Genomic DNA, 13,284 nt, shown 5'->3' with positions numbered 1-13,284 from the left:
ATAGTTGAGTTTGTGCATGTGGTTGACACCGGCCACCAAGACCTCCTCGCCAAAGATTTCCAGCTTGGTTGAATAGCTTCAACATCTTTCCAGGGACTTCTGATCCTACATTTTTAAATTTAGTCTTTCCCTCTCTTCCTTTTTTATTAGAAAAAACTTTTGACATCTAGATAGTAAGCTCCTTGAAGTCAGAGATGATAAATTTTCCTCCGACTTTGTACTGTGAAAAATTCAAAAACATACAAAAGGTGCAAGAGAAATATAACGAACACCCCTATTCTCTGGCCCTAGATTCACCAGTCATTGCTATTTTGTAACATTGGGTCTCTCCATATAGATACATATACACGCATAATATATTTTCTACAGAAAAAAAATATGTATAGTATTCACACACATACATACATACTTCTTACCAAACTTCCTGATAATTGTACATAGCATGACAGTTTACCCCTAAATATATATCCCTTAAGAACAATGGCGTTTTCCTAAATAATGATATAATTATAATCTTCAGGGATTTAACATCGCTTCAATATTATGATCTAACACAATGTTTCTATAGCTCTTTTTTTGCAGAGGTGATGTAATTGTTAACCTTGAATCCACTCTTTGACCCCTCCCTGCCTAACCAGCCCAACTCAGGGTCTGGCACAAGGGGATGCACACAGAAGTCCCGAAATAAATGTTAGTTGGATGAACGAAGGGATGGATGAGCGAATGAAAAATCCTTTCCGATGTGTCTTCAGATTTGAAAAGCCATGTGACCTCGTGCAGTTCATGAACGCCACGTGGGAATTACACGACCTTCAAGCTCTTCTCATTGATCTTGGCAGAAACCTTACACCTGACAGGATATATATTTTGCAACTGTGGCTTTTTGTCATTAGGTAGGTGATATTTATGTTACAAGCGGTTAGGAGAGCAGTCAAGAAGTTGGCAAACCTGTTCCAAGGGAGGCATATGGGAATTACTGTTAATTGTATCTCTTATCTTATGAGCTCCCAGGCTACAGCACCACTTTAAACTACTGGGGAGGCAAACCAGTGTTACCAACCAGAAAGGAGGAGGAGGATGGAGCTCTGCACTGAGCTCCAGAGAAGGGCACGGCTTCTGTTGTGATGGCATTTATTTATTGTGTCAGACCTGTCACAAAGAGGCTTTTGTGGAAATTGACAGCACATCCATCGCTATTGGGGCACACTGTTCCGTAAGGCAGACTTTCCCCCTCATATTTGAGAGGAAAATTTTCCTCTCATGTTTAGTACCAAATAGTGCCGGCAGAAAATCTGACTTAAAGAATTCCCTTTAAAGGCCAGCATGCGTGCAAGGTGCGGGGCTGTGCTCACAGCAGGTGCTCAGCTCCATTGCCCCTTCTCCTGCTAGTGTGTGGAGCGGTGGGATCCTCACTATATGGCAAACATTTAAAAAGTTAGACCACAGAAGAAATATATTTCACGATCATGACAACTTTTTTGAATTAGAACTTAAGGTAGCCAAAATTCCGTCTTTTCTCCATTCTGACAGTTCGATGATTTTCCTTTCTTTTCTTCAACATTTCCTATGCTTCCTTTCAAGACTTTATGCATCCCAAGTTCTAGCATAAATACATCAGCAGCGAGTTATTGTCAAATAAGTTCTAAGGGCACATCAAACAATGATCTTAAAGTGTCCCAGGGTAACAAGGTTACTTTCGTTCTAACTGCATATAGATTTGAAATGAATAACACTCTATTTTAGGGACACAAAGTTATGGAGAATTTTCTTTCTTTCTTTTTTTTCATTTTGGCGTCCTTCTCTCCTCACCAATTTGTCTGAAAGACTGAAATTTGACTCTTGAGGTTGGAGGGTGGGTTTTTTAATCCTTCCCCAACTCCCAAGACCCCTTCCACCCTGCATCCGATTTCTCCCTTCTTCGCGTTCTATCTAGCACTGTCTGTGTGACATGTCCACGTCCTAATGAAAGCCTCACTGTTTCACATCTGGATCAGTCTCTTGGTGCACGACTGAGGGACCCGGTCCCCGTGGTCATTCTAGGAACAAGCTGGCCCCTAGCAGCTTGACAATCACCCACTGTGTAGGCAGAGATTGCTTTCTTTTCCTGAAAAACACGTTCCGCAGCACATTTGATGTGAAGCGATCACTGTTCATTGAATCAGGGGAAAGTAATCAGGCATCTTTGGGCAGGTGCACTATGATGTGCACCAAGTTCTATTGGTTTTGCAAACTATAGATTTTCTTTACTCTGTGTTTCCTTTATCCCCATGAATCCATAGTTCCTCTTGCACAGTGGTTCTTCAAATATTACCCAAACGATGAAGGGCAGGTCTTTTAAAAACAAATAGTTCTATCTTATTATACTTGTGACTAATTTCCTACAAGGACATAAAGGACACTAATAACAAGAATATCAGTATCTGTTGTTTAGGTAGCCATGTTACTGTTAAAATAGTGGAATCAGGAACATGTTTCAGTTATTTTATAAACTGCATTACCTTATATTTTATCTTTTAAAGCAAATGATTCTTAAAGGACGTGATAAAACATTAGTTAGAACCATCACAATATTGGATAAACAAAATAGCAACCAATAAAATTGCCGACTACTTGGATGAAAAGAGCACTGTATTTTTCCCACTGTGAAGGGACAATACTGACCTTAGATTAAAAACCAGGGAACTGAAATTGTTGACAAGATCAGCCAGTGTATTTATGAAACCGCCTGCAACCACATTTCACTCAGTCACTGATGTTTTCCAGCGACACCCCACGTTTGCTTTCGTGCACCCGTGGGGAGTCAGAATGTTTGATTCTGATGTGTTTTCAAAAATCCAAATTAGTCAACTGACTGCGCTTGATAGATTGGGTGAGTAAATAATCCTGCAACATCAACTGTTCTCTACTGATATGGTGCATTCATTTTGAGGGTAAAGTTGTGGGTGGAAGAGTCTCTGCATTGATGATCCCTGTCCCTGAATGACGTGCTGCACAGCAAGGTGGTTAAGACTCAGAGGTCAGTCTCCAAGGAGGCAGGTGAGGCCACTTCCTACCTGGGTGACCTTGAGCAAGTCAATGTCTTCAAGGGTCTCTCTCTCTTCGTGGGTCAGATGAAGTAAACTCTCTCTGAAGGGTCTGAAAGAGAAGGCAAAATGAGATCATTTGTGTGCATTCTTAGCACAGTGCATGGCACATAAGTACTTGATAAATGATTATGATTAACTCTAATAAAATGTGTGTTCTTTCTTTAAACAAGGGATTCAGGGCACCTGGGTGGCTCAGTTGATTAATTGTCTGCCTTCGGCTCAGGTCACGATCTCAGGGTCCTGGGATCAAGCCCGGCATCGGGCTCCCTGCTCAGCGGGCAGTCTGCTTCTCCCTCTGCCCCTCCCGTTTGTGCTCTGTCTGTGTGTGTGTGTGTGTTTCTCTCTCTCTCAAATAAATAAAAAGCAATCTTTAAAAAAATTTAAAAAAGTAAACAAGGGATTCACTCTCAAAGGTATGTTTAGATCTTTCCATTAATAGCAACGACCAAAAGAAGTACACAAGTGAAGATCTCAATGCCTCCCTCCTCAGAGTGAAGCTAACACATTTCCTTGTCCTGTTATGTCTGTGTCCTGCAGTTTGAGAGCTGCGCCTTAGAGCTCATGCATTTTATTCTATGTGTAGCCTGCCTAAGTTAGAATGAGCCTCAAGGATAGAAGGACAAGACTTAAGATACACAGATATTTATTTTCATATTCAGGGGAAAATGTACTCACTTACCCTAAGTACATTTTTGTAAAGATTTCATTTATTTATTCATTGTGTGTATATGTGTGAAGAGGGGGAGGGGCAGGGGCAGAGGGAGAAGGAGAGCATCTCAAGCACACTCCGTCCTGAGCATGGAGCCTGACATGGGGCTCAACACGGGGCTCGATCTCATGACCCTGAGATCACGACTTGAGCTGAAATCGAGGGTCAGGTGCTCAACCGACTGAGCCACCCAGGTGCCCCTTAAGATACACTTTTTTAAGTGCCTAGTAGGTGACAAGTTTGAACATACTACTGAGATATTTTTCTCTCAGAAAGGATTTCTTGTATTTCTAATTGACAAATTTTCTTTTAACATTTATTTGTGTCTTGCAAATTTCCATGATACTTTCTGGCTGGAACAATATGCCTCATATCAGAAAGAAAAGTCTACTTTACTGCACTAATTTGATGTCAAGTCAAAGTTATGGAATACCCAATATCTGTGAACATCTTTAAAAGGTTTATACAGTGGTGAATTTTATGCCAGCATCCATTCCCTTTATGTGCAATTGTCTTTTTTAACATGGAAAGTTCTAGAATGTCTACATTTGACCTTGGATTCTATGGATTTGTGCATCTTATGTACTATCCTTGGGCGTCAGGCTACAAACAGATCTCCTTTGCATCCTCAGAACCTGCAAAGTACCCAGAGGACAGCAGGTTAAAGTCGAATTAAGGGAACGAAGAAGAAGGAAAAAATAAAAAGCAGACAGGAGGTGGTGTAACACAAGGAGGAGAGGAAGAAGGGAGTGGCTGTTACAATAAGCTGTTAGATTAGAGGAAATACAGAACATGGGCGTGGGGGTGACAGTTCTCCTTTTCATGGATTCCAGAGGGAGAAGAAGTCAAAAGAAATGCTTAGAGTCTCCCAACACAGAAGAGGAATGGGGTGAACGCACATATAGTCCAGTAAGAAGCCTAATGGGTGTCTCCTAAGGAGGCAGCCAAGGGTGACATCGTCCTCCTGGGAATAGGAAAACAACCGAAGTATCGTCACTTACACCTGCTTAAATTCCCAGTACAGAGAACGTGGCAAAAATCAGTGTATCAATAATGTTACTCTTCAAAATCCCTTAGAAAAGGATGGCCATTTTGTAGACCAATATATTTCTTAATTAATCCAACATAATCAATTTTTCTTCCAGGGCTGAAACAAATGACTATTTCTCAGGCTGAGGACCAGCTGCAGTAGCTGATTTATATTTGTAGGGCTGCGCTGTATAAAAATAACACAATGGAATCATACTCATGGAGACCAGAAACAAGAATGACCAAAGGAATGGCAGATTCATGGCTGGTGCCTTAAGCTGCCTCCAGTATGTACATACATCTGAGCGAAGGGGCCGATGAAAGGGTCTGCACTGCTGTGTGTGTGTGTGTGTGTGTGTGTGTGTGTGTGTGTGTGTGTGTGCGTGTCTTTTCCTGTTTCGTAGCCAAGTGGAAATAGCTGATTTTGTCTCAGTTAAAAGTACAAATGGTAAAACTCCACTGTACTAATAATCTCCTGGTTACCCACCAAAAGAATTTTTGGAGAGGAAGCATTGCTTACTCCAGCAAATTGAGGTTTTATTTCAACATTACAACTGGAGGGGAAGACACAGCTCTTTTATTTTATTTTACTTTAAAAAAATTTTTTTTAAATTAACATATAATGTATTATTTGTTTCAGGGGTACAGATCTGTGATTCAACAGTCTTGCACAATTCACAGCGCTCACCGTAGCACATACCCTCCCCAATGTCCATCACCCAGCCACCCCATCCCTCCCACCCCCCTCCACTCCCGCAACCCTCATTTTGTTTCCTGAGATTAAGAGTCTTTTATGGTTTGTCTCACTCTCTGGTTTCGTCTTGTTTCTTTTTTCCCTCCCTTCCCCTATGATCCTCTGTCTTGTTTCTCAAATTCCTCATATCAGTGAGATCATATGATACTTATCTTTCTCTGATTAACTTATTGCGCTTATAATACCCTCTAGTTCCATCCACGTCGTTGCAAATGGCAAGATTTCATTTTTTGATGGCTGCATAAAATTCCACTGTATATATATATATACCACATCTTCTTTATCTATTCATCTGTTGATGGACATCTCGGCTCTCTCCATAGTTTGGCTATTGTGGACATTGCTGCTATAAACATTGGGGTGCATGTGCCCCTTCAGATCACTACATATGTATCTTTGGGGTAAATACCCAGTAGTGCAATTGCTGGGTCAGAGGGTAGCTCTATTTTCAACTTTTTGAGGAACCTCCACACTGAAGACACAGCTCTTTGAGAAGAGGTAGTGACAGGAGGAAATTAAATTCTGGAGGTATTTGCCAAGTATGTAAAATATGGTGTACTTTTCAAAAACAGAAACTGTATCTAGTTGGTATTGTGAAAAAGTCACGCAGATCCATCTTGCACTCGACACATTATTTTGTACCTGGGAATATGACTTGGTATAGAAATACTTAAGTATCTGACAGTGTATTTTTTTAAGTACGCAAGTAATGGACACCATCATCTGCTCCTTGCAGAAAATCTTCATAGCAATTAGAAGCTTCCCAGGGTTGAGACACTGAAAACTTTGGTGGGGAAAGCAGAAACCTAGATTTGGTTATTTTGCTTCTGAGAAATTGGGTTTTCATTTTAAGTGAATTCAAGCATTCTTGACAAGTACTAGAAAGGAATCAGGGCTATTCAAGTGCAGTCCCTATTTATCCACAGGCAAAGTACAGCGTGTGGAGTTCAAGATTTTCCTGAATTGCCTTAATTGTATGTTTTACCTCTCTCAGGGGCCATCTCTCCTGCGGCTCAGAGCCGTTTACAACTGACTACCAGAATAACCTGGGACTGTCTCCAAAAACGGTCACTCTGGAGCACAGCTTCTCATAGGAATTACACTGCTCTTACCAGGTAATTTTAGCCAGACGATAAAACAGTTTGCAGACACGCACTTAGGTAAAAACTCTCCTGGTGTAGACACATGGGGAATTTGAAAGGCAGATTTTCTAACAAAAGGACATTATCTCAGCATACAAAAAGTAGAAGCATGGTAGGCTAGTGGTTCTCAATGGGGAGTGACGTTGCTCCCAGAGGACATTGGGCCATGTCTAGAGACATTTTGGATTTGGGGTTGTTACAACTGGGGGTGACAGGGAGGGGACTGCTACTGTCATCTAGTGGGTAGAGGCCACGGATGCCACCAAATACCCTGCAATGCACAGGACAGCCCCCACCACAGAGAATTCTCCAGCCCCAAATGTCAACGGTCCTGAGGGGAACAAATATTGTTATCAGAGGAAGGAAGCAAAGTAAGTTTCAGCTCGTGGAATGGGTGAGCCAACACGGAGTTTGCACGGACATTTAAACATCATTGATTTGTGAGCTGGCACGTGGGCTTAAAAGCTCTTCCTGCCTGATCTTTTGGCAGCGAGTTCCTGCCACTTTCTCCTGGTTCTGTGGTGCAGGTAGGAAAGGGGCACCAGCTGGGACAGGCACCGAGATTCTTCCAGAAGTCTGCAGAGGTGGCAGGGGCCAGTGGAGCCCTCCTTGCCCCTGGCTCCGACAGGACCACCCTCGTGGCCCCAGTCCCGGGAACAGATCCTTGTGGGAGGTAAGGGAGCAGCACTAAGGCCTGAGTTCTTCTCCCTGTAAATATGTGGTTCCAGAATGTATCAATCAGGGCGCACCATGCATTTCATTTTTTTTCCTGAGACCGTAGAACAGACTTCCTTTCACACTGTCTTGAATATTTAAGAAATCTTGTTGTATTTTCTTAACATAATGAAGATGTGACGGTTATCACTGCCCTTATTTTATAGATGAAAAAGCTCAGGCACAGCGGAATTATGACCTGCCTAAACTAAGACTGGCAAACATCTGTCCTCCCTACGGCTGCTGCTGACTATAAGGATTTGCATATTAGCACTTCCTGTGGGCAGACATTGCGCTGAATTATTTGTATATATGTTCTCATCTACCCTTCCATCCTCCCCACAGGTGGATGCCACCATCCTCCTCAGGGGTTTCCATTGAGGCATCGGGGCCCAGAGACGTTCTGGCTCACAGCTGGAGAAGGGCAAACCTGGGATAGGAGCCAGTCTGTGACCTTCCAGGACCCGCCCCTCCCCCCACCCCCACCCCTCCCAAACGCAAATGCAGAGTTCTTACACTGGTAACTAGGAAGGTTCCATCCAACATATGCAAGAACTTTTTTATTTGAATAGGATTACACACTTAAATCATGGAAATTGTATAATCTCCATTCATGTTTTTTCAAAACCCACTTTCTCATTTATCTTTACTAAATTGTGTAGATATATAGCAGTCAGATAAGGGCACTAAACCTAATTCATGCATCCACGCCCTCACTCATGAAACATTAAGCACCTACTGTGTACCAGGCATAGTTCTAGGCTCTGAGTGAGGAGGGGGTGGTAATCAAGATTGTTAACTTTCAGTGCTTCTTCCTCATGTGGTCACTACCTCGTTCGGGAGGCGAAGAGCCATATTACCAGGCAGAATATGGTCTGATTCAGAAGAGAAGTGTGAAGTCTGTGACATTTCAGAGACACGGAAGAACCCAAGCCTGGTTGAGCTGAAGGGGCTAATTTGCCTGGAGCCTATGGTGTGTGGGAGTATTATAAGGGGATGTACCTGGAAAGGGGGCTTCGATGGATCTTACAGAACCTGGATACGCTATGGAGGAGTTTGGTTCATACTCAGTAATGGATGAGGTGCTGTCTTGGCCTCCTCGCCTTTCTGGGTTTTGTTGGTGGTATCTGTATGCGTAACTCGGGCCGTCTTTGTTGCTCATGTCTATTTGGTTACCAAGTTCTGCCATATTTTTTTTTTTTTCCAAATGGCTTCCACATAGGATGGCCTGGGTAAATTACCTATCTCTGTGAAATCACTTCTCTTCATTTGTAAAATGGGAGTCCTATGTATGCATTGTCGAGGTTAAATGGGAAAACAGACAGAGGACCAGGAGGTGGTGGTGTGGAGATGTGTGCTCCAGCCTCTGCGGCCCCCTCTTTACTTCCATCTTCTTCAGCCACTTAATGTCCCACCACAACCTGGGTGACCTCCTGGTTTGTTCCTTCTTTGCGAATCCAAACATTTCTGCCACTACTCTCTGGTATGAGCCCACTCTTTCATCCTGGGGATTTAAGCAAGTGAGATTGTTGAACTAGAAATAATTTATTCACTTGATTACTTATGAATGGATTGTTTTCCAACTCATTAAAAGTGGTTCAAAAGACTTATTTCATTGATCTTAACATCCTGAATCAAGAGTTCAGTTGGGGAAGACCTTTTGCCAATTGCATCCATCCAGGCTTTGTAACTGTGTAGGCAGAATAGTGATGTTGCCTTATTAAAGTAGAAACTCCAGCCACCTGGCTGAATGATAGAACATTAGCAAGTACATGTAGACCACGTTTTCTTTCTCAAACCCAGTTAATTAAAGTCAAGGAATATTTACTGAACTCCTAAAGGGTAAAGGCATGCTGTTCTGACTTCAACCATTGGGTGTCCAACAGTTTTAACCCTGAATTCCAACTGATTTCAGGAAAGAGTGTCAGGAGATTCGTGATTTCTATTTCTATTGATTAGTGTATTACTGGAATTATTTGTTAGGAAATTATTTTAAACAGAATTGTGTAAGTACTGCAAAAATGAAAACTGTTTCAATTTATAGCAGAAATCCAGGCTCACTTGGTATTTCTACATGTTTGATGAAAGCAAAAGACCACATCTGAATAGTTATCCATGAGACCAGAAACATATATAAAATGCAATTGACCGATTTGCTAATTGTTCTTCCTCATGTGAACATCTGTTTAGAGGTTACTACCTATCACAGATACCCTACAGAACTGAGCTAGAACCTGGGTCCAAAGCCCCATTCTGTGCTTTCCTCCCTCTTTCCTGGTGAGGAATACGGTGCGAGGAGGCTCCCGGCAGGATCTGAGGTGGCTCTGCTCGAAGGCATGGGCCCCGTTCTCGGGCTTTCCATAGAATTTCTCGCTGGGGCGCTGTCTCTCCCAGTCAGTGCGGCCTCTGAGCCTCACATGGCGTCCTCTGAGCAGGTGTAGCCTCCGGCGCGGACTCTGCCTGGGTCTGCCTTCACTTGGACAGCAGGATTGGCTTCATTCCAAAGATGCACTGCTTTTCTTAGAAGGAGGCAAGATCATAGGAACAGAGCAATTGGAGGCCCCTGCAGCCTTCTGGCTTGAGGCTAGTCCCTCTTCTGCAATCAGATCTTCTCTCTTCTAGAACATTCAGTCACAATTCTGTCCTTTTCAACTTCTCTCTATGCACTGGCCCTGCCCTGCAGTCATGATCCTATCTTAAAACAAATGCTTTACCTCAACCCTTTATCTCTCCCCTACCATCAACGGTCCATCAAGTCCTTTGAAAGACCAAGGTCATAGTTGGTCTCTCTACTTCTCCATCTTCCACTTATTTTTTTTTTGGTAGCAGCTTTGAGATTTAATCCACGTATCAAGCAGTTCAGCCATTACATTGTATAATTCAACAACTTTCCATAAATCCATAGAGCTATGCCTTTATCACCAAAATCAACTAGGATATTTCCATCACTCTCCAAGAGAAAGTCTGTACCCATGGCGGTAGCTCCCCATTCCCTCCACCCCCAGCCCTCGGCAATCACCGCTCTACTTTCTGTCTCTATGGAATTGCCTCTTCTGGACAGCTCATATAAAAGGAATCCTATAATATGTGGGCTTTCGTGTCTGGCTTCTTTCACTCAGCATTGTTTTTAAGGTTTATCTACCAGCACTTCATTCCTTTTTATGGACAAATAATCTTCCAGTCTATGGACACATCACGCTATTTATCTATTTATCAGGTGATGGACATTGGATTGTTTCTACTTTTTTGCTCTTATGCATAAAGCTTCCCTGAACATTCCTGCACAAGATTTTGTCTGGATATATGTTTTTATTTTTCTGGGGTGGGGTTGGTCACCTTCCCCTGTGGCATGTGGCTGAATAGGAAAGGAGGAGAAAACCGAACAAAATCAAAGTCAGTCAGGTAAAGAGGGAGAAGAGGTGATGGGTCAAGCCAATCATGGTCACTTTGATGTTTCTTATCGTAATGAGGGTTAAATTTAATGAGCACACCTTTAGGTTTCACTTTTTCTTTATGAGTCATTTTCTTTCTTTATCAAGTTTAGAAACATCCTTCAATTTCCAGTTTTTTAAGTATCCGTTGCTCGAGAAGAATAAATGTTTACTTTTACCAAATATCATTTTGCCATCAAATGAGATTACTTTGTTTGCCTATATTGTGAAATGCTACATTTATAGATTTTTATTATTAATATAACATTAATTTCGTGGGATTACAACTTACTTGATTGTAGTGGGCAGTTCTTTTAATATACTGTTGAAAATGTCTTTACAGTTCTTTATTTAAAATGCTAAGATTTGGGGCACTTGGGTGGCTCAGTCGGTTAAGCGTCTGCCTTCGGCTCAGGTTATTATCCCAGGGTCCTGGGAATCTCTGCTCAGCAGGGAGCCTGCTTCTCCCTCTCCCTCTGCCACTCCCTCTGTTTGTGCTCTCTCTTTCTGTGTCAAATGAATAAATAAAATGTTTAAAAAATTTAAAAATAAAATGCTCATATTTAAGTTGTAATATATAGGTAGGGATTCAGTTTTCTGGACCATAGGCAAACAATGTAGCTTATGCACATGTGGTAGGATAAGCTATTAATAAGAATACTGAATGAGTATTAATGCAGAGATGTATTAAGACAGCTGGGAAAAAATATTCAGCAGTTGAAGGAGATTTTGTGGCCTGAAAGTCTACAGAGAATTGCCCCAGTGAAGAGGGCTCCCCAGGAAGCCCCCAGATATCTGGTCTGCATGGTGACCCTCCTCACCTCCGTCCAGGACAGACGCCCTGGCAACAGTTAACTCACTACTCAGACCTATTTGGACACATTCAGGCCAACAGATGGACTTTCAACTTTAATAGAACACCTTGAACATCCCGGAGCACCGTCAGCTTCTCTACCTTGAGGCCCTCCCCGTGTGGGCACCATAGCATTGCCATGTTCTCCACATGAACCCCACGAAGAACGCCCAACACACATTCACAAGTAAGACTGGTCTATAGATTTCTGTTGGCCTTCTCTCTTTTAAGTAATGGTGGTTTTTTTTCCTCTGAAAATGATGCCTTTTTGTCATAAAAAATTCAAGTACTATAGAAAAATGCAAGGAAGAAAAAAGTCACCCCAAATCTCACCACCCCAAAAAGCCAGCATTGCTTTTGGTAAGCATCATTCCAACCATCAAACTCTGCCAAGCTTGCAGATGGAAGGGTCAATGGACTGTGGATAGAAGCACAAGTGAGTGTGACTTCATTTTATAACAAGGGAATCATATGAGACATGCTCTCTCGTCCTGTGAAATATTAATTTTCAGATCATGTGAAGTTAATGGAAAGAAAAGAAAATGAAGTGAAACAGAATGGACAGATAAACTTATATAAATATTCCTTCAGACGCTACATTAGTTCCCAAAGTTGCCTCTAATGTTAAGAAATTGCAAGAGCCACTGAGGGGTCAAGACTATATTCTTTTTGCCACGTTTTCCCAATGTTGGATAATCTGGATTGACTCTGCTCTGAAAAATCAGGTGAGATGCACTTATTCATTTTCTGACCTCCCTTCTCCAATCTCCTAATTTTTTTCCTTACGTGCTGCAAACGTAATTCCCCTGGGGAGTTGTGTGTTTGTTTTTTCATAATTCTTCCTTTGAATTGACCCCATGGGAATCAACACTCACCGCTTAGCCTTGAGCCATGGCTTCTCCTTTATTAACTAAATTACGCATTCGCTTCTGATCAAATTACTGATTTGGAAGGAGAAAGTTCAGTCTAAAATATTGTATCACAAACAGCCAGAGATGCACTTCTTATCTTGGGCATGAAGGTTAACAGCTTAGATTACCTTTGGTCATGTCTTTATCAATTTAAGTTATCATATAAAATTATTATTTTGAAGCATCTATGGATTAAAATGACTTATTTGTGACACAAAGGCCTACAAAAAAACATACTTCTAGGACAGACGTGGCCCCCCTCCTGTGTTCTCCTCCACCAGCTCCACAGCCATCTGAGAGAAGCCCAGGTTCACCCTCTCTGCCTCACTCATTTGTCACATCCAACTGATGACCAAATTACATACTTCTTAAAAAATGTTAGTCTTTTTATTTTGGAGTAATTTTAGATTTACAGAAAAGTTGCGAAGATGTAGACAGCATTCCTCTTTATTTATACAACTTCTCCTAATTTTAGCATCTTGCATAATCACAGCACGATTTATTCAAGCTAAGAAATTAACATCGGTACAATGCTATTAACTGACCTCCAGACTTTATTTGGATTTGTTCAGTTTTCTGTTCACCTCCTATTTCTGCTCCTGGATCCAATAGGCATTGATTTTGAGACCTACATACATATCGGATGTCTCCTCTT

General features: G+C 41.9%; 1 protein-coding gene across 2 annotated transcripts in view; it reads right to left on the bottom strand.

Moving 5' to 3' along the window:
- Positions 1-447: 447 nt before the first annotated feature.
- The window catches only part of PRKN (parkin RBR E3 ubiquitin protein ligase), a 1,297,079-nt gene continuing 1,284,242 nt past the window's right edge, over positions 448-13,284 (bottom strand). Inside the window, exons 12-13 of one of the 2 annotated variants that reach the window (XR_013441028.1) lie at positions 2,662-3,135; positions 448-948 (exon numbers count right to left, since the gene is read on the bottom strand). Coding sequence is in view for 1 of the 2 variants with exons in the window: in XM_078054494.1 (XP_077910620.1) it covers positions 3,107-3,135 (29 nt within the window). In the remaining variant the exon portion in view is untranslated. Of the gene's footprint in view, positions 949-2,633; positions 3,136-13,284 lie in introns of those variants that run through there. The other variant, XM_078054494.1, reaches the window with a different exon arrangement.

The sequence above is a fragment of the Halichoerus grypus genome, chromosome 9 (genome assembly GCF_964656455.1).
Source record: "Halichoerus grypus chromosome 9, mHalGry1.hap1.1, whole genome shotgun sequence".
Classification (NCBI taxonomy): Eukaryota; Metazoa; Chordata; class Mammalia; order Carnivora; family Phocidae; genus Halichoerus; species Halichoerus grypus.
This window is presented reverse-complemented; position numbering and strand designations above follow the sequence as displayed.